This window comes from Corvus brachyrhynchos, unplaced genomic scaffold (genome assembly GCF_000691975.1).
Source record: "Corvus brachyrhynchos isolate BGI_N302 unplaced genomic scaffold, ASM69197v1 scaffold121, whole genome shotgun sequence".
Classification (NCBI taxonomy): Eukaryota; Metazoa; Chordata; class Aves; order Passeriformes; family Corvidae; genus Corvus; species Corvus brachyrhynchos.
The window spans coordinates 2,418,138-2,444,879 of NW_008236445.1; the positions used below are offsets into that span (position 1 = coordinate 2,418,138).

At 39.2% G+C, this 26,742-nt stretch overlaps 1 protein-coding gene across 14 annotated transcripts in view; it reads right to left on the minus strand.

The window, feature by feature from the left end:
- LMO7 (LIM domain 7) overlaps window positions 1–26,742 on the minus strand; it is a 97,380-nt gene that overhangs the window by 37,601 nt on the left and 33,037 nt on the right. For 4 of the 14 annotated variants that reach the window (XM_017725824.1, XM_017725818.1, XM_017725816.1 and 1 more), the window contains exons 1-4: window positions 3,381–3,697; window positions 2,948–3,101; window positions 1,764–2,480; window positions 204–233 (exon numbers count right to left, since the gene is read on the minus strand). In XM_017725824.1, coding sequence (XP_017581313.1) covers window positions 204–233; window positions 1,764–2,480; window positions 2,948–3,101; window positions 3,381–3,540 — 1,061 coding nt within the window. In that variant the 5' untranslated portion in view covers window positions 3,541–3,697. Of the gene's footprint in view, window positions 1–203; window positions 234–1,763; window positions 2,481–2,947; window positions 3,102–3,380; window positions 3,699–5,249; window positions 5,503–6,642; window positions 6,842–7,270; window positions 7,385–7,767; window positions 7,799–14,185; window positions 14,221–26,742 lie in introns of those variants that run through there. The other 10 variants (XM_017725822.1, XM_017725819.1, XM_017725827.1 and 7 more) reach the window with 9 other exon arrangements.

The following is a 26,742-nucleotide window of genomic DNA, read 5'->3' on the forward strand; positions in this document are numbered from 1 at the left end:
ATAACTTGAATACATGAGACAGCAGAGAGAACTTTTGCCATATGCATAGCTTTTACATTCATTACATAAATTGCAAAGAACAGAACAACAAAGCGTCATGCACAAGTTTTCAGCACGAGTTTTTAGCTACTGTGCATGCATAAAGATGAAAAGAGGCCAAAAAAAAAAAGCACTATGATCTTTCAAGATTTTATAAAACTTACCCTTGCTCATCAGAAAGCTTTTGAAACAGTCTGAGAAATCAGAAACCAAAAAAGAAAAGATTCAGTGTCTTGATATTGATAACAACATTAACACCATTAGCAGACTAGCACTCTCACTAAGTGATGGGGAAACTGAAAGCTTGGGAACCAGCCAGCATGGAATAGCATATCAGGAGTTGGACACTAGTCAAAAAACACACCAGGACTTGAATGATGTGCAAAGTTGGGCAGACCTGACAGAACAAGGCTGCCTGCAACTTTCCAACACTTCTCATTTAGCAATACTGCACAAATAGAGCCCTGTATTAATTCTGCGCCACTTATTCCAGTGCTGTTGAACAGCATGATGCTCAAAAGAGACTCATTTCAAGAAATTAAAATTAATTCCAACTTGAGTCCCAACAAGAAATGTGGCTTACAGAGGTTGTTTTCTTGTTATTTCAACTATTTCAGATACTAAATAGGAGTCATACTTGATGTGTACAAGAATAAAAGACCCTACATAGTTTAGCACATTAATCCTTGAACACAACTAATCCAAGGAAATTCAAGAGGATTTTTAGTATTCTTGAGTATGAGTATTTTATAATATAGCTATTCAATTCTATTTAATGAATTTTTAAAACATGCAATATTTTCAAGCACATCAGAAATATTTCTCAGTGAAGCTCGAACTTTGTTAACAGTATTAAGCTTAAAAATTAAATGCAGCAACATCAAAATATCAACCGGAACACAGAAGTGTCTTAGTCACAAAGTAATGATGCACAGCTGGGAGAACTGCAACTTGCAATGCCGTATTTTCAGAGCTAAGGAAACATCCGAAAACCCACTCTCCCCCAGTAAATACAAAATTCAAAGGAGAGACGGGAAGTACTTAACAAACAGTATTCAGACAAACAAGAGAACTTTTGAGGATACCTGGAAAGAATTAGCAGAAAGTATGAATCGAGACAGTAGGAAAGTAGGGAGATAGCATTGGCAGAATGAAATATGCCATGGTGGAATTTAATATTACATAGACACACAACTTGCATGCACCATGACCTTTGGGCAGCCAAAACACTTTTTTTTTTCACTTCATCTAATCATCTCAGAACTGTGGCAGGACAGTTTACAAGCATTTTTAAACTTAGGTGCAAGCAAAAAAACCAGAATGCCCATTTCCAGAATTTGTCTCTAAAGCATTCATGTGTTTCAGAAATGCTTTTACCTATTATCTTGTAGAATAAAAGAAACTATTTCTAGCCTCCATAGTCTTTTGAATAATCACTATTTTTGTTCAACCATGGAAAGAACCTTATGCAGAACTTTGAGCCTGAAGGAATGAGAACATCTTTTCTCCAAAGTGGCAGCCTAAAACTAGAAAACTTTATAATTTTTTTGTTGAAAATAGGGTATTGCAGTCATGAGCTTCTATTCAAAGCAAATAAAAAGCTTTTTTGAGGACAACATGAACAAATAGCAGATTGGCACTCTATGAATGGTTCAGCACAGGATGATGCTTTTCTGAATGGAAAGGGTTCAAGGACACTCAATCTGTGCAGGACACAACCTGACCTCTCCACCATCTGCCGTTTCTTGTGTCTAACTTTGCTGGCCTCCCTGATTGCTTCCCACTTCTTCCAGTCTTCTTCACTGCATGGACCTGGGATAAAATTTACTGGCTGGACGTTGCTTCCCACTTTCCAAGATTCAATCTTGCGGGTCAGCATATCGTCCTTCTTATGCTGTAAAGATGGTGACAGCACTCTGCCATTGCTCTTCCTTTCCTCTGGTACTGCGTTTTTTTCAAGTAAACATAGAAATTTGGACCGGATCTCTTCTGGAAGACTCCATGGATCAGGAAACAGTGCTGGGTGATACTTGTCAGGAGCACCTGATAAAGGCACCTCTTTTTTCTGAGAGAGGACTTTACGAAAAATCATGTCATCCTTTTCCAAGTCTGGAATCACAGTTTGGCCCTCTCTGGGTTGCAGAATTATCTCACCCTCTAGAGGAGGCTCCTGCTCAGAGAATTTCTTTAAATACCGGGGGTCTTGAAGAACAACTTGATTCACATGGAAAGCCCCAGTTTTCCGAACGAACAAATCATCATTTTCCAAATCTGGATATAAATAACCATTTTCCTCATCTCCTTGCTTGCATCCTGGTATAAAGGAAACATTCTTTCTACATTTTATGAGCCTAGGGCCAGAAGTAGGATCAATTCTGGTCTCCATTTCGGAAGACACGTAGTCAGTGTATTTTTGCAGGGCCTGAAGTAACGAAAACTGACTGAAGCATATAAAACAAAAGGAGGGAAGTAAAAATATCATTAACTAGCAAGAGACAAGCAGATCACAACGTATTGCAATATACATTTGGTTTAGACTTGCAGTATCTCAAGCAGAATGACGACACCACTTGGCATTCACCACCACTGACTGTAGCGCAGCACACGCCAACCAACGCAAAGGTATCCCAGCATCCTAACCTGCTCAGAAACATCACACTTTCATGCTCACACACAAAGCCAGTAACCCTATGCAGCATCTTACACTTTCACATTTATATATTGCAGAAGGTCGGCAACTTATGGCTACATTAAAAGAGAAAAAAAACCCAAACCCAACAAACCAGCAAAATAGTAATAACCAAAAAAGCATGACATCACGGGACGCGGTTTAATTTCATTTAAATGTTGCATATCCAGCCATTTCTTTTTGATGCAGCAAGAGAACAGCTCATGCAGCAGTATCAACCTGGGCTGATCAGAAGACTCCAAGATTTTTCCTTCTGCAATCTGTGACAATGAGCTTCCCACATATTCAGCAGTTGGCTTATAATTCTGATCCCTTCTGCAGCTACTGTTCCAGTCAAAACCTTTTCTCATCCTCAGAATCTGATCTCTTTCTACTGTGCAGCAGCACAAAGAATGAGCAGAGAAGAAAGAAAAAAAAACCATGAAGTGCACTCACTGAGTAAAATGCACAGTGGCAACAGAGCAACAGTATAACAAAAATAATATTTCAATTATTAAAAAAAAAAAAAAAAAAAAAAAAAAAAAAAGAAGAAAGAATAAAATGTATCCTGCTGCTACACTGGCAATGAAAATGAAAAAAATTCAAAGCCATAGAGTTACACTTTATTTAGGCTTTGCACACAGGAGAGAAACAGGCATGCATGAAAACGCACCTGAACCCTTGAATCTCTTTATACCAGGGTTTGAAAGAGGATTTCTTGATTTTTTTCCATAGCAATTCTTCTTCTGGAGTCCAAAACTTAGGAAGAAATTTGTCAAAAGCAACAACTGTATTTGGTGCTGAAGAACATAGCTTGCGAAAATAGAGATCATCTTTTTCAATGTTTGGGATGCCTACTTCTTCCTCGTCCTCATCAAAATACCCAGATAATTGTGAAGGATTGTTAACTCTTGGTTTGTTTTCCTCTTTAGTATCCAACTGCCTCTGCCTCCTCTGGTTACTGTTCAAAATATCCAATCAGTTAAGATATTTTAGGAGCAACTTGACATAAGGAACGCAAAAAGAAAAAAAAAAGAAGAAAGAATAAAATGTATCCTGCTGCTACACTGGCAATGAAAATGAAAAAAATTCAAAGCCATAGAGTTACACTTTATTTAGGCTTTGCACACAGGAGAGAAACAGGCATGCATGAAAACGCACCTGAACCCTTGAATCTCTTTATACCAGGGTTTGAAAGAGGATTTCTTGATTTTTTTCCATAGCAATTCTTCTTCTGGAGTCCAAAACTTAGGAAGAAATTTGTCAAAAGCAACAACTGTATTTGGTGCTGAAGAACATAGCTTGCGAAAATAGAGATCATCTTTTTCAATGTTTGGGATGCCTACTTCTTCCTCGTCCTCATCAAAATACCCAGATAATTGTGAAGGATTGTTAATTCTTGGTTTGTTTTCCTCTTTAGTATCCAACTGCCTCTGCCTCCTCTGGTTACTGTTCAAAATATCCAATCAGTTAAGATATTTTAGGAGCAACTTGACATAAGGAACGCAAAAACACATGCTTTTTGGCTCAGGAGCTCAGCCTTGTGAATGAAGCATATTAGTTCTCAATTTCATCACTGCAGCACCAGAAATAATAAGATATATTAAATTTTAAAAAATTTAAAAAGAAGTTAAATGGTTATATCAGCATCCTATCTCCTCCAACAAAAATACAAAGTTTGACAGAAAAAGCATATCAAATTATCAGCTGTGTTAAAATGCTGATTAGAAGACTAACTTTATGGAGTTATTTAAGGGCTGCAATTTAGGTAACGCAATAGTTACTGGATCTTGGATTAGTATCTCTGACCTCAGTGGTTCAAGCATTGCAGCTAGTGGACCAGCTGGATAACTTTCTCGCGAGCAAGATTTAGGAGAGTCATTGTGCAACATGAAATGATGTCCAGGTGCAGCAGAGCTTACAGGGCTCTTTTTGACTAGAAATCTACGATTTGCTAAGTCATCCAAAACAACGTCGGGCAGCCTTCTTTCATCTTCTGAATCAGAGCCACTGTCATACTCAGAGATGATCTGGAGGGAAGCTGGATTTGTAAGCCCACACTCTGCTCTGCTATTTTGGCAGGAAGCTACAGGATTCGTTTCACATCCACTGAGGTTGACCGAAACAGGAATAGAATGAAGACAGTGAAGTCACGAAGGTAATGGTGAAACTCAAGAACTGCCCACTAATCTCATCTGTATGCATCAAGAAGCCGGACAACTGAAATTCATCACCATATTTTGAAAGGCTTTAACAAGAAACTAAAACCATAGGTCTATCTTTCATGAACTTGCATTTAAGATCATTAAATACATCTGGAGTCTGGCCAGCTTCAAAACATTACTCAAACACCAAAAAGCAATGTAAAAAACCAAAACAAAACCACACAACCACGCCAAAACGTCCCCCTCAATAAAACATGGGAAATCAAATACTTGAATTTGTATTGCATCAAGAGCAGCTTTTCTTTAACTATTAAAGAAGTAATTTATTTTAAAAACTCTAAATCAAAGCCCACTTTACTAAGACCTCACACCAGTACCTTGAAAATGTTCCATCTGACTCAGTGAAGACGGGACTTGCCCAGCTCCTCCTGTTGTCCTCATTCTTCTCTGTCCTCTTCTTCCTTAAAGGTGCTGGCACATATCCTGTCTGCTTGTTTTTGTTGGGTAAGAAGCGATTGAAGTCAGTGGTAGGTTTTGGTTCAATCACAGAAATCCTACGGTAAGACCTGTCATCTTTATGGGAGTCATGCATTTTGGAAGGCAGTTCTGAGTCTGTGTCACTGTCACAACCTTAGAAGAAAGTGGAAAAAAGGGAAGACACTAATTATTCTCTAGACATGAGCTTCTAGTTAAAACTTGGATCAAAGTCTTCTAAAATCAATTTAACTCTGTATTTGAGATCTTTCAGCTGCAAATTTGCTGACCTACTGACAGGACAGTAGGAGAGATATTTTTAGAAGCCTGTGGCAAAGCTGTGATAAGATCCATTAAACTCAGTTTGGTTTGCATGGTCCTTCTGCATTTGTTCCATTCTTTCATTATCACTGCTCCCTGCAGGAAACAAAGCGCTGGCCTCCAGACTGAAGACAGAAAACAGCACAGGAATTTTTTAATTAAGTAGTATTTGCCAGATAAATTTATTAACAAAGACAAGTTAACAGCAAATAATAAATCAATGTTCTCATCTCACCAGATTAATATCCAGTAGAAGTGCAGGGTACATTACATATGTAACATGCCTAAATGCTGCCTTGCTCAGATCAGCAATGCTCCATGGAGCCTCTGCCCAATGATTTTATGTTATTCACATGAAATAAAAATCCAAAACCTCACAATTTTTGTGACTTTAGACTACAAATTGGCATTAAACTTTAAAAGCAGCAGAGAAACACAGGCTAGAGTGCTGCTTTAGGGATCCAACATCACTGTCTTCTTTTTACCTTTATTATCATGACGAACTACTAAAAGTAACAAATACTATTCAGTATTTAACCTAAGTGGGAAAAACCTTATTGAATATTCACAAATGAAGTGAAGACATAGATATTTGACACAGTCACCCTAAGAACAAGGCAAGAGACTTTTGTAACTGGTGAATTTTAGGTGATCCCATCCAGATCTGATTTCTAGCAATTTCCCTTACAGAATTCTGGGAATATACCCTGCACGTACACACACCCTAAAGTGGCAGTGAGAGCAAGAGTTTCAGCGACCCTTCCTAGGAAGATTTGTTGTCAGCAGTGCTTTGTTTCTACGAACTGTTAGAGGTCAATATTTGCTTAAGCAAAATGCAACTGCAGCAGTTGCAAATCTAGAGTTGACTTTCAAGCTGGTTTAAGTACTGGATATCCGAGTACTAAGTCCACACATTGTCTTCTCCCACACCCATAAGACACAAGTCAACAAAAGATTTTAGAGAGGAAAACATACCTTCACTGCCACCTTTCAAGGTTATATCTGATGAAAAGCTTGTGCAGGATCTTGAACCAAGAGAGTCCAAGCTATCGAAGGAATCGTCTCTTTTATGAGTAGCTGAAGACGAAAAGGGCTCTCCCCGGTCAACGTACCAAATATCACCGTACCCACTATCTCTGCCACTTCTGCTCGGCTGGCTGGACTCTTCAAGTGCCTACAAGAGTAAGTTTTGAAAGGTCTTTTTCAATAATTTAAGGTGCAAATGCCACTCGTGAGCATTTTGAGCTCACAAACAAACTTCAACGAAGACTACTGCAAACCCCTAAAAACAATATATACAACAGCTTGAACAGGAGCTTCAATAAAAGGTCTTAAATTTCTTTTATCTCAGCCAAAGAGGATTGTGATAGGGCTCTTCAAAATCTACCACATCAAGTAGAGCATATGGATTCTTAAATTCATATGGGTAGCAGAAGAACCAATGAAGAATAAAAATCATTCCTTTCACATGGAACTTGATAGCAAGCAAAGCAAATAAACTAAGATGAAAACGAAATCCCCAAAAGACTGTTTAGAATTGCTGCTGTATAACAAACTATAAACTTCAGGCTATTCATTTAGTTTCCTTTTTTGGATTCCTTACCTTTGTCAATGCTTGCCCTAATAACTTCTCAAATGCTTTAAGATTGAGGTATGGACCATTATAATTAGGGTCACTTTGAGCTTTTCTCCCAAGCCAGTATAATGTAATCAAAACCTAAAAACAAACAGAAAAAAAACCCTGAATACAAACTTAAATACTTTCCTCTCATGCCATGTGCCAGTATAAAAGAATCTCAGCATGCTGTTAGAGAGGTTTCCACAACGAACTGCAAAATATTGCTTACAGTATTAGCTATGATTGCCACCAAAACCAATTAAAGAGTGTCACAATGCATCTCATATCTCAAGTAAGCAGATACAAGTACTGTTTCAATTATTACAATGATTTCAGAAAGTAAGCTGCACATAGAGATCACTGTAAAATGGCATTAATTTGCATCAGATAAATCAGCAGCTGAAGAATAATGTAAATATGATAGTACCATAAACAGAAGCACTTAAAAATAATTGATCACAATTAGTGCACAACTGTCTTACATTTTTCAGTCTTCTGTTGGTTTCCTCTGGTCTGAAGCAGGGCAGAGAGTGAGAAAAAGAAAAGAAAACAATGTTTTAAAATTGCTGACTTAAAATTCAATTATTATTCAGGATGTAAAAAGTTTCAAGACCAATTAACAATCAATATAAAATATGCAACTTTGACTGCTCCAAAAGAAATAAGAAGCATTTCACTTTAAATACAGTCATAACTCTGTACTATTTCAATTTTTACATGTAAAGTGATAAACTGGCCAATGTACTACAGTTTCTGTTTTGAGGGGTACACAGGAAGGCTCTAGGCTTCCTTAATTGGCTCTCATTTAGTTACCAACAAAATAGAAGTAGAAAACAAGCTGTTGACTCTGGGAAATACAGCCTCTATTAGCCAGGCAGATCACAGAATCATAGAATGGTTTGGGTTGGAAGGGACCTTAAAGATCATCTACTTCCAACCCCTCTGCCAAGGACAGGGACACCTCCCAGTAGACCACATTGCTCAGAGCCCCATCCAACCTGGCCTTGGAACACTTACAGGGATGGGGCATCTACCACTTCTCTACATAATCCATGCCAGTGCCTCCCCACCCTCAGAGCAGAGAATTTCTTCCCAATATCCAAGCTAAACTGACCCTCTCAGTTTAGTCATTCCCCCTTGGTCCTATCACTACATGTCCCTGGAAAAAGTCCCTCTCAAGCTTTTAGCTTGAGGCTGTTTTAGCTGCTGGAAGGCTGCTACAAGATCTCTCTTGGGCCTTCTCTTTTCTAGCCTGAACAATCTCAGATTTTTAATTCCATATGAAAGGAGATTCAATTGTAACTATTTTCCTGATTGTATTGTTTTCTGAAGTATTTGCCTCAGACAACAGAGAATACTTTAGCCAGGAGTAAGCTTTTCAGACCAAAAAATGAGAAACTGAAACTGGGACATCTGGAGAGAGAGGATGCAAGGCTGAAAGGATGGGCTCTTTTCTATAAATACGTGTTTTTCAAAAAACACTAAATACATATGCAATCACTAACCTTAGGGAACCAGTCTGCAGCACACCTGGGAAGTGCACCAATAGACAGTCAGTGTTCCCACTCTCATTTTAAGAACAAGAAGTAGAAACTTCTCAAATGGGAGGCTCCGAAAGCCCCCTAGTCCCCAGACCTAGTCCTCAGGTGTAAATATTCAGGGCTAGACTGCAGACAGTTGTTGAACAACATTGTGGCCTGCAGTGCCAGCAGTTATGGAAGAGCAAATGGCTTAAATACACCAAAACAACTTTTCACCTGCCCCACACTTTGGTTTGGATCTGGTTTGGCTGCAAACTTCACACACAGCACAGTGAAGAGATTCAAACAGAAAAGCAGAGACTTCACATACAGCAGCAGAAAAACCTATTCAGAGCTCGATAACATGCTCGATAGACCAATAATGTATCAAGGTACCTATTCTGTTTCTGCCTGTCTAGGAACACACTAGTTAAAGGTTACAGGAAAAAAAGTAGAATAAACTATTTAGGAAACAGTTACGAGTTAGTGTAATGAGGACAGGGCCCGGTCAGCCTAAGCGTCACTCTTCACGGAAATGGAATAGTCAATGAGACGTGACAACCATCAGGGACATGGACCATCCCTCCTGCTCTTTCTTCCTATTTTGAGAGCACCCACTCCCACTCCACGGCTGTAATTGCCTTGTCCATCCCCACACCATAAAGAAATCAGGCTATCAGGAACACAAAGTCCTGAGAGGGGTCTGACCTGCACAGTCCTTGCCTGCAGCTCCCTTAGTATCTCATGCCAGAGATGCTTCTGGCTTTGTAGCCAGTGACCTCTTTCCTACTGATAAGGAGGAACCCTTCTCCTTTAATGTGAAATATTTACACTTTTTTTGCTTGTTTTTTAATCCGTTCCAAAACGGATTGCTATTCATTATTCACTACAGACTATTTTTGAAGAAAAAAAATTCCCCTTTTTTTCAGTAGGCTAATTTTTTTGCCAGTGTCCATGTTCCAGAGCACACCATAGCTGTGGCCTAAGGTGCCACAGGATGATTTACCAAGCAGAGAATGGAAAACCATTCTTATATCAACATTACACTTCTCACACCCAGTGGAGAGCATTTTAAAGGTTTGCATTCTTTACCCTCAATGCCTTTTGTTAGCAGAATTTCTGCTTTTGTTTGCAATTATAAAAGCAGAAGCCCTTGCTAAGGATGCCTTAAAGTTTGCTCCCCAACTTCAGCAGCCTAATAAGGAGTGAGAAACTCTGCCCTTAGCTGTCAGGAGCACGTATCCAAAAGGTTGCCAGCCTTCGCATAGACACAAGCTATATGACTGAACACAATGATGTCCACTTCTGCTTTCCTTGAGTTCTCTGGGATAATTTCAGTCAACTGTTTTGCAACAGGAGCAATATTCAGTTGTCTTTATTTTCAATATATTTTCTTTACTGGAATAACCATAAATACACTAGGTCTGTGTAATTGGCCTAAAACCAACACAAAACTTAGGACATCCAGGTAAATGAGTCTGTTTGAGACCAAAAATGCAGGCAGGGAGATATTTCACAGACTCGAATGACAAACCCTGCTTGATTCCTGTTTACTCTGCTAACAACAGAGGCAAAAAGACAAGTTGTTTACTCTTCATTCATGAAGTTTCTTCACTTGCATTACTACTCTCCTTCTCTGAACTGCATCTCTTGGTTTGTAAACCTTTTCAACAACTTGTCGTAATAGACATAGTCTCAGCAGAAGAGGAGAAGAAAACCAAGAGAAACCCTGCTGATCTAGAACACTGTTCCTCATTTATATGCATGTAGTAATTATTTCATGGTACTTAACCAAGGAAAAGGATGATTCTGAATTATGAACGTACTGCCCTAGAATCTGTGTTAAATGACAGGTATATATATTTTTTTTTTTGTCAAAAAGAAATTCTGATTAAAGAAGCAACGTTGTTACCTTACTAAAAGGTCTTAAAAGTCATTTTTGACCTACAAATTTCACAGCTACATCTTTTCTGAGGCATGCAACTTGCAGAAGATGTAGTTTGGATCCACTTGGTAACATTCTCCAAGTGAAATAAGAGCCTTTAGAGCCTTTTCTATGTACAACCTGTCCAAGCTTATCTGTGTTTAGTTGCACATGCCATTGCCCAATTCCCTTCCAGGACACTCCATTTAAAATACCTATTGGTCAGAAGTGTGATACAAACTGAAGAGCTTTTAGGAGGAATGGCTTTTTCCTGTGAGCATCAAAACAGAAAATAAACAAGGCTTTTAACTCAATTGTAGTAAACAAAAACACAAAATGGAATAATTCTGCTATGCAGAAGTTCCTCATGAAGTGTTATAAAAATGTAACTACTGTGCAATCTATGCAAATATTTCATCTGGGGTCTTGTGTATAACTCTGAACAACTATGGTTCATAGGAGGGGACAAGATAGAGGCACCAACCTCAAGCATAGCAAATTCTTTGCTGCTGGAAGAGGAGGCATGACCCTACAACTTTTCTGACAAACTGTTATCTAACAGTTCCTGCTCTCTGTTCCACTCCCCTTTGCAATCCTGGCTCTAAATACACAGGGCTCACACACTCAGTTTCTCACACTGTATTTGAATAAACCATTTAGAAGACGGAGTACATGAACTTCAGCAATGTAGCTTTTAAGCTTTTTAAACACTCCTGGACACTTATAACCTTATTTTGAACGTAAGTCTACAGCACTGAAGTGCACACACAACTGCTTGTAGAGACATTTCTCATACAACAACTATTTTAGGAAATGAAGGGGTAGCTCACTGGCTAAAGTATCTTCATCAATGCAAATTAATGCCGACCCTACATTTGGTTACTGTGAAAGAAGTCTCCTTTTTCCTGTTTTCATCTGAAGTTTTCACAGAGCCTAGTTGACGCCAACCATATTCTTAATGAAAATAGTTGGTGTAACCCAATTTCTGGTTTGAATAGGTGAATACCTTTATGCTGAAAGTTTTAGGTGGGCTGCTGCTTTGCTCAGGCAGGCACAGCCAATGCTGCATCTTAAAACTAATCTGCTGAAAGAATTCAGTTCCTCTCCACATGAAAATGCAACACTACTTACTAAATCACTTTGTGTATTTTTAAACATTAACTTCTCTGTCTTCCCAGAGGTTTTTTTTTATATCTCCTTTGTTAACAGTAAAACTTTGCTAAAGAAGTCTGAACTAAGCAAAGAAAGTCTCTAAATAGAGCAGTTAAGATCTTGGAGGAAGAATTTTATTATAAATACTTCATTGCTCCTGCCACAGTCTCAGCATTTAAGCCTTCATTCTGAAGCTTAAAAGAAAAATAAAACACCAATCTACCTATGCTGACCTCAATACCAAATTCCAGCTAACAAAGAGGTCTCAAAACCGTAAAGGTAGAATCCTAATTCACAAAATGTGAACCTGAATTGCTGGCAGTGGCATTAATAAAAGTTTACATACAACTTCAAGATTAGCCACCCTGGAAAAGATCTCCCAAACACCTCATGAAAGTCTAAAGGCCACGAGATAACAACACGTGGGGGATATTATAATAGTAATTGTGAAGCACAACCACATAAATCAATGTTGAACACTGATGAAAAAAGACGTGAAATAACCACCTGTGGAGAAATAATACCTTCTGTGTAAATCATCTCATCTACGTCAATCCTTGAACAAATAGAAAAAAGATGAATGGGACAGGAATAGCTCTCACTTGCTAGTGCGTGATATGCTTAGAGACAAACTACCTCTGTTACATTTGAGCACAACACACATTGACAAACATCACTTACTCCCAGCCAGCAGAGACCAACAGATGTTTCTCTAACAAAGACCACTCTACAAGAATAAAGCAAAGTGACACAGCAGATCAGCACGCTGAGCCACAGCTCAAGGAATTTATTCTCAGCTCCACTGTTTGCTCAAGGTTAAACAGCAAAATTAGTCACCAAGGCCCTGGCCTGACAACACAAAGGCTTTGGCAGCAGTTCTAGCTTAAGGATTTCCTGGTCCTCCTCTCCCATTCAGCCACTCCTCTTTGCTGCCCCCACGGTTATGCCAACACATCCCTGAATCACACTGTGGTTCTATGCTGCCGGAGGGCTACACCTGTTTCTGTGGATTTTTCCTACTATACATTTTCAACCCCCAAATTAGCTTGCTGGTCTGTTTTAGACCATGCTCATACAAGCAATTGCACCAGCACTGTGGCAGAGACATGTTGCTGCAAGGGCACAGGCAGCGGGCTTGGTGGAGGAGGACTCTGCTCCAGACACCAGAACCGTGAGAGCCCCTGTGTGATGACCCCAAGACAGAAGTGCTCTCTGCTTCCTATTTTTAAGGAGTGAGGAAAGCTTGTTGGGATTATTTTAATGAATTTTGGGGCATTTTAAAAGAAAAAAAAAAAGTAGACAATCATACACCTTAGAGGAGCTAGCAGGCCACAGTACTTTTAAGAATTCATGAACTAGACTTTAACCAATTATAAAATATATCCACTGACACTTACAGACACCTCTCCAGTGCCTCCATACAAAAGAGCAGTGCATTTTAAGAAGCTACATTTATTTTTGACTTGTTTCAAAACTTTTAAACAATAAACTCAATAGTTTGGGTTTTATTTTTCTGACACATTATATGGTTTTGTTTCCCCACATCCCAATATGTATTAAATTCCAGCAACAAGCAACTCACAATGCCAAATCTACTTTAACATTTCACTTTATTATTTTCCAGGAAGAACAATGTGGAGCTCAAGACCACATCCAAGATACCAGAAGTCTGAACAAAATTCTGGAAGACTATTTTACAACATCCCATTCAGAGAAGGGTCTGTTTCTCATATAGAAACATATTTAAATATAGTTATCAATCAATGATTAAAAAAAGAAAAAACAAACAAAACCAACAAACAAAGAAGCAAGTTTGAACAGAGATTCCTCCTACCCAAAATGAGGGTTAGCTGCCAAGAATACATGTGATCCTCTCCAAAAAGATAAGACCAATCTGAACCCATTTACGGGGAGAAAGAAGGAACAGAGACACTCCCACTGATAGAAAGGAATGTGCCAGTGACAAATGCTCCCTGCCCAGTGCCAAACCCATCCCTTGGTGATGAATACTTCAGAAACCCCAACAGCTGCCAACCCTGTTTTCTGTCCCTTCCTCTGAACTACAGATCTCACAAACACAGGACTTGAAGAGATTGCTGTTTAAAAAGAAGTATTGGTGTCCTCCCTTGGAGCTTCCATCCATCAAGGCAGCAGTCACACCTCCAAGATGCCCTTTGAAGGACTTGGAAGAGCCATACCCTGGCCTGGGAGCTGGAACAGATCAGCAGACTGCAGAAAAGCCCACTCCCCAGCTCCTTGCCGAGCTCCTGGCTATCCAGCCCTACACTGACCAGCTTCACTTACGATTCTGAGGAAGATGTTGGAGGATTTGAAGGGCTCCTGCATCCCCGCCGGGTATTGCTGCGCAGGAGATGAGTGCTGCCTGTCCAACTAGCAGCAGGCTTGTGCTAAATTTCAACCTCTTTGGCCACCTACTCAGCTGCTATTAATATTGCTGTTATCGTATTTCACTGAATTCCCACATGCTGCTGAGAATAGAAAGGCTGCAATGGAAGATGTGGTTGCTGCATGGGTACAGAAACATGAGGACATTCTTCCAGCACTTGGATTCTTAGCAAATCGATATTCAACCCTGAGAGCCACAGTTGAGAATGCTGGAAACAAACCAGCCAGGCTATGGCTGCAGAGTTAGAGAACAGCTTTTGGAAACACACCTTTCTATTTGACTATAAAAAGCACGTACGTTTTCCATAGCAACACATCCACTGAACCCAATGCCACTCACATCATAACAGCACAGAGAGTCAGGTATAAAATGACAGCAGAAGGCATTTCTCCGTGCCCCTACAGAACCCCTGGCTGACAGCAAGGAGCTCCATGGGCCCTGATGAATGAGCAGCCTGTCTCCACCCCGCACCCCTGCCTACTAATGCTGAGGGGTGGAGGAGAGATGCTCAAGAAGGGAAAGGCAGAGAGGGAACAGAGCCAGCCAACACCCTCCCTGGGAACACATCACCATCCATGGCTTCAGAGCCTGTCTTCTCCCACTGCCTCTTGAACACGGTGCTTCCTTGCTGATCTCACCCATTATGCCTCCATGCCATTCTGAAATCTCTTATCAAAACAAAAACAGGCCCTTCTAGAAAAGTGCATCAACCCTGGCAAGTCACCAGACTGTAACATTATCCATTTCCTCACACTCTTTTCCGACCCCTCCCTGGGTGGTCTATCTCTGCCAGCTTCCTCATGTTCCAGTCTAATCTAGAGGTTCTCCCAAAGAGAAAACTAGCATCCTGTAGGGAAGAAGGCACGCCTGTCAAATAAAAATTAAAAATAAACCCCCCAGAAGAACAAGCAGAAGAGCCTTGATGATAACCTGAGCACTCCTTGGCTCTTGTCTGAGGGGTGAGGAGGGCAAGTGGTATGGAACACTTCCTGCAAGTTGTTGCTGCAACAAAAATGAGGCTGATAGGATCCTGCATCTTCCTGTTCAAATATTAATCTCTATTAAAGAAAATTAAAGTTGGCCTGGATGATCTCTGAGGCCTTTTCCAAAATAAATGGTTCTAAAATTTATAATAATTAATGTAGATTTGTTGATTTGTCCCTTTTTGTGTCTTTTTCTTCCTCCATTCCTAACCCCCTCTAAAAACTCAGCAGCTTCACTAATTACAGGCAGTTAAACTGTGTATCTCGTTTTCCAGGACAAAACTAGAATGCTTCCCCAACGTGTACTGGGTACTTTCATTTCCAGATCTAGACTGACACCTACAGAAAAATAAACAGCAGGCATTTTATTTCTGAAATCTACTCACATGTGTCACATGCCATACACTTTGGCCAAGAAGCATAAGAACACCCACTGACTTTTATGAGAAAAGATGGACTCTCTGCACAAAGTACTAGAAGTTGTACAGCTGACTCTCAGCTCACACAGTGTGTTAAAGAGTTCTCAAACCACTTTGTTCATGCTCAAGAGGACTTTTTAATTTCAGAGGTGAAATTAATTCCTTCTCAAGAAAAATAAGCACTTTTATACACACAGTATTTTAGAAAAATTGATAGATAGCTATAATATCAGTACTTACATATGCGATAGGTTTTTATATCTTCCCAAGTTTTGCTATTTAAAATTTGGAAGTATACGATTTTTTTGAATCTCTCCTTTTATCTTACTGCTGCCTTTTTTCTTTTCTAAAAACCTGTACATATTTCAGTTGACCTTTGCACAATGATTACATTAAATGTTAGCCCCTTCTACCTTTTTCCTTCCCGGTACCTCAAGAATCAACACACTTGAGCTCATCCTGTTGATCATCAGGATCACTATCTACATTAACTTCTCTTGCATTTAGTTTTAAAGATCCTTGACTTTCATTCCCCCACACAAATATAGACCATATTGTATAAATTTTGTAGATTAATTTGAAGAGAAGTCAAGATGGGGAACATACAGTTTTTCTAACAATCTTTCCAAAACAAATAGTTGGTAAATCTGGGGAGTCGCTGAAAAATAAGTATCAAATTAGACAATTAAGTGAAATCAAGTAAGTTTTTAGAAATATATTCAAAATCACAAAAAACTGCAGTTGGTAGCTTGCTCAAAAATAGTTCAAGAGCATTATTAAAAAAAAAAAAAAGTATAAAGTCTATTATTTGCTTCAGCTAAGCTGCAGCAACCATGGCAACTCACAGCATTTTTTTTCAAGACATGACCAAAACTCATTTTCTCTACTGCTCAATGCCTCTTTGCCATTATTAAGTATTTCCAAAACCATTGTCTTCTTTACTCCCAACTCTCACACCTAACTGGAATATTCCAACATCCCCTCTTTCCACACACACATACCAGAGGTAATTTTTTAGAATAGCCCTCAATACTGACCCCATTAATTCCCACCAAGCCTTGATGAGACACGTCTGCACAAACTCCAGGTATGGATAAAAAAGTTACTGCAAGGTAAGTTAGGGTAAAAAGTTTTCCATCTACCAACTACTTCTAACAACTGCCTATGTGCACACTCTTGCACTCAACCCCCAGGATTAACACAGTTGCTCAATTTGGATAAAGCATTCAGAGGTGGTCCCTTGGGAAGAGCCAGGATTTGGCAGGTTATACAACATTGCTTACTCAGAGAGAAATATTTTTTATAGCCTCTCTATACAGGGAGGACAAAAAAACACCCCAACGACCTCCTTCGTTCAGTCTCCTCCCTTAGTCCATGCCCAGGGAAAGATCCAGTAGATGTAATCCTTTGTTGTCCTCGTGTCAAGCAAACAGGCAGTGATGCATAAGTGCTTCGTGGAAAAGCAAAACTGTTTAGCACAACTTACAACACCAAAAGCAAGGTTTACTCAGTTCTCAGGGCATGCAAAAAAAACCCCCCAGAACCCAAGTCTCTGCTACATAATATTTATCAGATACTTGGCAATGAACTTGTCCTCTGATGAAGAAAAAAAGATGACTGACAGTAACTTGTACTGGGTATTGCTATGTTCACACTTATCCTAACGTCCAGTTTCACCAGTCCAAATAGACATCTGCTCAGCTGCTGTTGTTATAACACATACTCAGAGAACAATTCAGCACAGAGGTGACTCAGAGTTACCAGCAGAAGCTACAGATGCCCTATTCTTGGCCCATAAAAGTAATCCAGGATTCAGTCCACTCCAATCATCCTCTCCTCAGGACAGCCAAGACCCATAAATGCCAGGTATATGCATGAGGGATAGTTATATCTTCTGGAGAAGAGGCAGACCCCCTGAATTTTGGGGATACATGGAATTTACAGCACCTGGGAATCACTTCACAGATTTCCAATGGCTCATTTTTTCCTCTAGAGCAATTCCAATGTAGTGCTGGCCAAACTGTTGCACAGGAGGACAGAGAATAGGGGCAGTCTATAGGCCAGATCCTCTTTTCATTCAAAACTTCTGTTTTAGTGTTAAAGAACAAATACTTTTTGTTTCGCAGTTTAAAGGCAGATTACTAAAAGCACAGATTTTGGAGTTAGGACTTTGAAAAAAAAATTAGAGATTTAGATTCTGATAGACAGAGCGAAGACAAAGAAATGGAGGCAGAAGGTAAGAACAGCTTAGTCCATGATAAAGATTTTGGAAACAAGTTAAAGTAACACTGCATTTGTCCTTAAGTAGAAGTAAATCACTACTGCATGACTGAATCATTTTGTTTAGTCTCCACACTTCGGACCAAAAGCTTTAAAGAACTACTGGGTTTTCTCAGTAATATTCTGGCAAAATATTTCACGAGCAAATAAGAAGCACTGAGAAAGATTATAATGCTTCCTTTTTGGAATTTTGCCGTATTTTCTCTGTGTTTCTTTGTGTTACCCTAGCAACACAGAGCACAACATCATCACTCATCGCACAGAGCACAGGAGTATGAAACACAGACTGAGCCTGACTTCTCCCTGTTAAAGTCGGTTCTCTATTAACTTAAGGGGATCAAATATGTCCAAAAGGAATGAGATATGCAGATACAACTGAACTTTATTATTTCCTATGTTTCTTAATCTGCCTGCATTTGTAAAAACATATTTAGAGCCAGGAAATAGCTCCTCAAATAATGCAAAGTCGAATATTAATCTGTGCAAGGTTAACAGAAAAGAATACTGAAAGAAGATGTATTCCCTTAAACCAGCTCTCCCAGAAGACATGGTGAGAAGCAGCAGCACAATTTAAACCAAAAACAGGATACAAAAATCAAGTAGAATTCACCAAGTGTAGTACAATTAAGGAAAAATGTGCCCTTTTGTTTTAGGGAACAGACAAGATCTAAGACAAGTATATATAATTTTCCATATTTCCTGCAATTCTCACCTCCCATCCTCAGCTCCTGCAACATCCACAAGTAAGGGAGTTCCTTAAGGATTCAGCTATTCTGATTCAGGTTTCTTATGGCTTCAGGTTTATTTCTATAACATTCGAAATATCTAAATTCAATTTGTTGCTATCAATAATACTGGATAAATATTACCTTTTTCAATTAGCTTTTTTGGGGTGAAAAACAATTTTTCCACCCCAAAAGAAAACAGTGATTTAAGGCTACTTGGAGCAGCTAAGTCAGAGGGTATTTTTAAACGTTTGCTCAAAACATTAAGGTTTTTGGGCCAGGTTTTCTGGCCAAGTTTTTAATGTTGGAAAAATGAATGCTTCTTTACTGTAAAGTGAGAGAATGGGTAAAAGTCCAAATACTTGCCGTGCCAGAATGTTAGAAAACTTGTGTGGGAGGCAAAAAAAAGAGGGGTGGGGGGAGGAGAAAAGTTTAGCTAGTCTGACCATATACCTCTGAAGTTGGAGAGTTTAATTCATTCTGAGCATCCCAACTGAAACCAAATGTGCTATTAGTCACTCAGGAGTTTCTGTTGTAAAGTTAGAGGAGTCTGAGAATAAAAACTTGAAGAAAATTAATGATATGGGAAAACAATCCTAGCCAGGGAACTACAGATGATCTCACACCTCTCTTTCACCAGTACTCATGAAGTATGTAATTTGTACCACAAAACTGATGACTGAGGGAAAAAAAAGCTTAATACACCAATTAAGACATCACCAAAACTCTCCAACAAGCTATTACAACTAAGTCTGCTGGTAGGGAATGAGTGGAACAAAATGATCCGATTCTGCTCCAAGTGAGGCCATGGCAATATTCCCAACATCTTTAATGAGTGCATGAGTAAATGCTAAATTAGGAACCTTCCTTCTCACGAGAAAGAAGATACTACATGCATCAAGTCTTGGGAATTACAGTTAGCCATCTGCAGAATTTCACCAGCTGTACAGCCAGATGAAGCACTGGAGAAGGGCTCCTTAAGAACACACATGGTGGTTTGTAAGCTATCCTTCCCTGAAGTCAATCAAACCACAGAGCCAAAATAACACAAACCCTCAGGCTCTTGACGGGATTATTCTACAAATTCTTTGTCCAACAATCCTCACGACTTCTACAAGAAAAATAGGCACTCTTTTTCACCAAGAAAAGATTAACAAAAACCTTGAGACTCTCATCTAGGAATTCACAGCTTTTGAAAACTAAGTGTGTCTCAAAACCCCTATGAATGAGAATCATTATTGCATTTAATCATTGCAAATTTATCAAACTAATGGTTAAACTGAAAAGTATGTCAATGGCACCAGTTTACTACAACTGCAGCTTGCCATGGGACAGTATGCATGCTGCATTAGCAACTGCTACATCCAGACCTGCTACCTTGGAATTGTCTATGGAAGTATTCCTTTTGATCTCAAGTTTTTGGCCCTTTTTTATTCAGAAATCCCAACAGCAACAGTGCTGTCACTGTATTCATAGTTTTACAATTCAGTGAAAAGCCAACTTTACCATCATCCTGCAATTAAGACTGATAATCTAGACAAGATGAAAAATTAAAAGGCAGTTCAATAAAATTAATGGGATGTTTCTCCTCTTGATTAGACTTAATTCTACCTGAAACAAACTACAATTGCAGAAAAATAACACAAAAAGTCATCTCAGTGGTCTCATCACCAACGTGCATCTTGCAACAGTGAGACAGAATAATTACCAAGATCTCCCCTCCTTTTCACCTCCAGGCTAACAGAGCTACAAGAAGAAATTAACTCATTGTGGTGGAGGAATACCCAATAGTATCCTCCAATGAGGACAGGATACAGCAGTCTCTGCTGATGGCTTAGGAATAGGTTGCCAAATTGCAGCAAAACCCAGCTATTCCTTGACAGGAAGGTAACCACTAGAAAGTACAGGAGAAAGGAGCAGGACGAGCATACCTTCACCCTTTGACCCACAGATAGTACACATGGATGATAAGCTTGAGCATTATCATCAAGTTTGGTTGTCAGACTGCAAACTGTTGACCACATCATCCACATAACACTGAAAGCATCTTGAGATAGGCTACCACTTGCTTACTGCATGAAGTTAGACAGGTGGAAAAGGCCATGAAAACATAGCTGGAGTGCTCTTAATATATTATCCTCTCTCCGTTTCAATGTAGATGCAGTTAGTGGTCCACTTAACCTGCTACAGTAATATATTTTAAAATAAATTTAATAGAAATCCCTTTTGCAGATTTTTTTTTAGCAAGTGAAGGTACAAAGACATACAACAATCTTCGTCATCAAGGAAATGCATTTATGGCAGAGTAGGACAGTGCACAGGTTTCCTAAGATACTCAAAAAATAGCTTATACTGCAGTGAAAGTTATGCAAGCATCATCTTTAGTGATGGAAATAAGTACTATCAAAAGCAGTTCACGATATAACAAACCAGCCATCTGTTGGACACTAAATTATTGAGAGACGCTGATTCAGAACTGCTCCAATAGTCAGATATTTACTGCTCAAAGAGAAAGAAGATAAATATGAAGCCTTCTGCCCCACTGCACTGAAAGCTCTTCCCTTAGAAAACAGCATATTGAATACATGTGAAATATGCACCCCAAGTTTTTTTCAGCTAGGAAAGAATCTGTGGAAGCTTCTGCTAGGAAAAAAAAATTCAAAACTGCTGCATGAACTCCAGACAGAATGTCAAACATGTAATTACTTGAAATATTATTAAAAGTAACATAGTTATTACTTAAGGCCCTGAAGGAAAAACCCTGACACAGGATAGGTACACAGGTAAATATATTTGAACTTTTTTTTGCATAATAAAGTTACCAACAAAAACCATGTAATCCTTCAAAAAGCAAAGCCACCAGGAAAAGAATAATAAAATAAAAGCACAGAGATGTCATTCTTTGCAAAGATGAAAAAATGAACTCTCATCTCATATGCACTCCCAAATTCCTTCTCCTTTTAAGCAGTGACATTGAAATTGATGAATGCTGATAGCATAGAAATCAACAGATTGGATGTGAAGTAAACAGGCCATTTAAAATACATAAATGCACATTTAAATTAAGTCTGTGCTGATTTTCAATTTGTAAAATCTCATATGCACTCATTTTGAGTGTCATACCAATTCTCCTCAAAAATAAGTTCACTAACACACTCATGATTACAGAGCAACTTACAGAAATAAAAATTGTTTTTAAATTCTACTTCCTTCATAAAGGCTTTTGTTTTTGCTAATTTTAGCTTGCGTAGAGTATCCTGTGTTTCATGGGTAAAAGCAAGGCTTGCCAAAGTTCTTTCACAAGTTGAAGACTGGCCAGGGAGAACCACTAGTGGTAATACAGCTTTAGTCAAAACAAAAAGCAATTCTCTATGAAAAATTAGACATATAATTATCCAGTGAACACAATATCACACTATTTACTCTCTTAGGTAATTATTAATTTTATTGCAGGCACAAAGATCAGAATTGACTGCAACCTGTTTATTTAATGAGACAACTTTTGCTGCCCTCTCTCTTCTAAAACTGTTAAGTTGACCATCTATACCCAGTTTGTCTCTTTGTTCCTGTATCTTGCTGTGTTGGCCATCACTTTAATAAGAGTCACACACTTTCAAATTCAGGCCATAAGCTAATCTCTCCTGTATCCTCTACCACTAGGGAAAGTACAAAGTAATGTTTTCTAAGAATTACTAATTATTTTTTTGTACATAAGGGTTGGGACATTACACACTTTAATAAGCAAATGCATGGAAGCCTATACAGCTACCTTTTGTAATACCACTAAAGACTAACCTTTCATAACTGTCATCTGCTTTCTACTTCAAAGTGTGCACTCTTTGAAGCTGACCCGGTGTTGCTGTTTGTTTTGCGAGTTGCCTGGCAGAGACATCTGAGCAATAGAGAATGAAAACAGTGGGAAAGCATCTTTACCAGGTATCCCAAATTAGCTGAAGAGTTATCAGAGGGCTATTCCAAATAGCAGCGGTGGCACACAGACTACCTATAACCTAGAAGGAACTAGAAACCAAACAGATGCTACCTCCTCTTCATTTACAGTAAAAGCAGATTATGGAGTTTTTTACTGGCAAAGTAAAAAAAAAAAAAAAATTAAAAATCTCAATACACTAGTTTTGAAACTGAAAGGAATATTCATAATTTAAAATTGCATCAACAAAGAAGTCACATTACCAAGAGTTGAAGCAACCTGAACTAATTAGCTGGAGTACTCTCTCACAGGTGAAGGTAGGAAAAAACCTCCAAAGTTTAGTAGTTTTCTTCCACTGTGTTCACTTCTGCTTACTTTAGCTTTTAAGGAGGACAATCTCTCCTGTGACTACAGATGCACAAATAACAGTAACATGTTCCATTAAATGTTGAATGCCAAAACCTACATGCAATAAAGCTTGACCAAACAGTTTCTAGGAGCTTGAACATATTTGCTTTCCTGACAAAAATTCTGCAAACAAAAGCTCCTTCTATAAGTAATGTACACGTGCCTTCGGTACATGTCCATCAAAAAGATTCCTGCCCTGGGAGATGAAAGCAAGCTTCTTCTCTCTCCCTCTTTCCCCCTCTGACTGATCAGACAGTAATAAGTCATTTTTAAATTACGGTAACCACACAAACACATTCTTGGGCAACAGGTGACAAGAAGAAATTTCCAGTTCACTGTTTCTCCATCTCTCCTGAATCCTATTTAAGATATAATCATAGAATTGTTTAGGTTGAAAAAGACCTTTAAGATCATTGAGTCTGACCATTAACTCAGCACTGCTAAGCTCACCACTAAACCATGTGCCCAAGTGCCGCATCTACAAGTCTCGTAAGTATCTCCAGGGATGGTGACTCTACCACTGCCCTGGACAGCCTGTTCCAATGCTTCGCAAGTGTTTAACTGAAGAAAATTTTCCTAATACCCAACTCTAAACTGCACAATTGATTGGCCATTTAGCACAATTTGAGGCCATTTCTTCTTAGCCTTAGTCACTTGTTACTTTGGAGAAGAGGCTGACCCCCACCTGGCTACAACCTTCTTTCAGGTAGTTGTGGAGAACCATAAGGTCCTTCCTGAGCCTCCTCTTCACCAGGCTAAACAATCCCAGCTCCCTCAGCTGCTCCTCATCAGACTTGTGTTCCAGACCCTTCACCAGGCTTTGTTGCCCTTGTCTGGGCACACTCCAGCACCTCAATGTCTGTCTCGTAGTGAGGAGCCCAAAACTGAGCACAGGATTTAAAATGGCCTCACCAGTGCTTAGTACAGGGGGACAATCACTGCCTGGCCCTGCTGGCCACACTCTTGCTGGTACAGGCCAGGATGCCATTGGCCTTCTTGGCCACCTGAGCACATGCTGGCTCATGTTCAGCTGGCTGTCAACCAGCACCCCCAGGTCCTTTTCCGCTGGGCGGCTTTCCAGCCACTCTTCCCTAGCATTGAATGTTGAGACCCAAGAGCAGGACCTGGCACTTCACCTTGTTGAACCTCATCCAGCTGGCCTCAGCCCATCCATCCAGCCCATCCAGATGCCTCTGTAGAGCCTTTCTGCCCTCCACAGATCAATGCTCCCACCCAGCTTGGTGTCATCTGCAGACTGAGGGTGCAACTTCCCTTCTTCCCACTTGTCTGACCTTTCACTGCAATGCCCCATTGTCTAAATACTTTCTGAGAAAACCAAGTATGAGTCCTTCATTGCAGCTTTTCTCCTGATAAAACTCATGCTGTCCATTAAAGGAAGGAAGTTTAACAAGCAACTTCAGCAGACACCTGACAAAGCACAAGCACGGAGCACCTGCCTTAGTCCTCTTGGGCTGGCAGCCTTGTGCATACTGAGAGCAGCTGCTGGGCACCCATTGCTCACATGGTACCCAAGCAAGCAAAACTCAGGCATGCAGATTCGTGCTGTTCAGTGCCACCATTCCCTGGATTTGTAGATTTAAATCTTATCCTAGCAATGAAAAAAAATACTGAACAAAAAATAGAAGTCATTTACAAATGCAGTCACGTCATTTAGGTCATGATCCCAATGCCAGACTGACTACATACCTGGATAATTAGGGATTTCTGTATAAGTTATTTATCAAACTAGCTTGTTGAATACATTCATAAATTATTCAAGCAGTATTAGAGAAAATGGAATTAAACTAAGGATTTTGTTTACAGCCCAAAGAGGAAAATGCTTCAGAAAGACAAAATGTTGTTTATAAAAAGAAAATTATCATCTTGCAAGAGATTCTGTTCCTCTTGAAGGAATAAAAATATCACAATGAAATGGCAAATACTACTAAACCACCAGCACTGGCTGACTTTTGTATGATTTCTCAACAGCAGCCAACATTCAATACCAGAGGTGAGCTCAGATTTCAAAGAATAAAATGTTCTGCACAGAGAGAGAGAGAGGGTTTTGCAGGACAAGCACAGCAGAGGAGTATCATTACCAAAGCATCTTATTCTGTGCTTATTCAACCTGTGTGGGTGTGCCTTCAACATAACCATCTGATGTGTGATTTTACAGTTACACTTCCCATACCAAAATCAGTAACAAAACCTCTTAAATTAACTGATCTTTTGAGAGCAAAAGTAGCTTTTAAGTAACGATGCTGAATATAGCATAGGCAAATATATGTACCATCTTTTTTCAAGAGACTTTCAGCCATTTCTTATTCACTATTCTTCTGAAGCTTTTCATGAAATTTCCAATGGCTTAATGAAAAACTATCATATGTTAAATTGCTAATAATTAATGATAACAATTTTTCCCTGTGATTGCACAACCTGGTTACGTATAGAAATAGTCAGATACTGGTCTGGATTAAGATACCTATGATGATTTTATTAATCTTTTCAGAGAGCTGTACATAAAGTGTTCCACATTTGCTAAAGCTTAAAAATGGCAGATTGCTTGATTGATTTATCAAATCAAATTACTTGCTTCCATAAGATTTGTGTTTGATTTTTTCCTTAATTTTGCTTCTTGGAGTTTTTCATAGAGGTACAGAAGTTAAAAGCAGCTTTTACTGTATGCAGCCTTTTCAAAATCACACACAGGAACATCCACATGGGGCCAGATCAAAAACCAAGCGGCTGCCTAAGGAAGAGTAAAAATAGAGCAGGAAAGATGCTTCTCCTTTGTGGACTCTCCAAGCTAGATGTGGTTTCTACATACTAAGCAACCCTTAAAAGATTTCCCTTCTTTAAACTTCTCCACTATCCCTTGAATGCAGGTAAACTTTTATCATCCACAGCACTGGTTGGCAAGGAAGCCTACTGCCCCTTGCTTTGGTTCATTGACTATTCATGTAACATGGCATGCAGTGACCAGTTGAATCACTTGTCCATGTCATCTGCTAGGGGGTTTTTGTTTGTTTCTTTGTTTTAAGCTTGCTTATTTGTCCCGCTCTCCCCTTTGTCCATCATCTCTCTTTCAGGCTCAGGACTCTCAGTGGGCCTAACTAAACCTGAAGGGGAAGCTATTACTACTTTTAGTCAGAGAGATGCCATGAGGATGAAGATATTCCAGTTCCATAGATCTGCTTTTGGGGGAGTTTGCAGAAGTGAGAAAGTGACAAAAGGGAAAATAATCCAAGTCCAAAGCTTCATATGGTATTACACCACCAGCAAATGCCAGATTAACCACAGCAGCACAGCACAGTGCTATTGTTTTTCCTATTCCTAGTACTTCTTTCTGGGGTCAGGTTGGGTCCTTTTCTTTTTTTGCTTGGTTGGTTGTACTTTTCTTTGTTTGGGTTTTTTTGACTAGCACTGAAAACTGAACAGATGCCTTCACAAAATTTCTGACCCCATTATCTCAGGCCTGAGCAGTATTAGCTATTCCAGAACTCATCATTTCATACACAAAATTGAAATTGTTCTGATTTTCATGTTCTCAGTTAAGTAACCCAAATTTCCTTCTATTTTATACATAAAAAACCCCACAGTTTCTGAAAAAAAATAACCCAAAAACTACTACTAAAAGCTGTTTACAAGAGTAGTTAACACTGGTATATTTGGACAGATTAGGATTAGTTTGTGGAATTGTACAGTAATTCT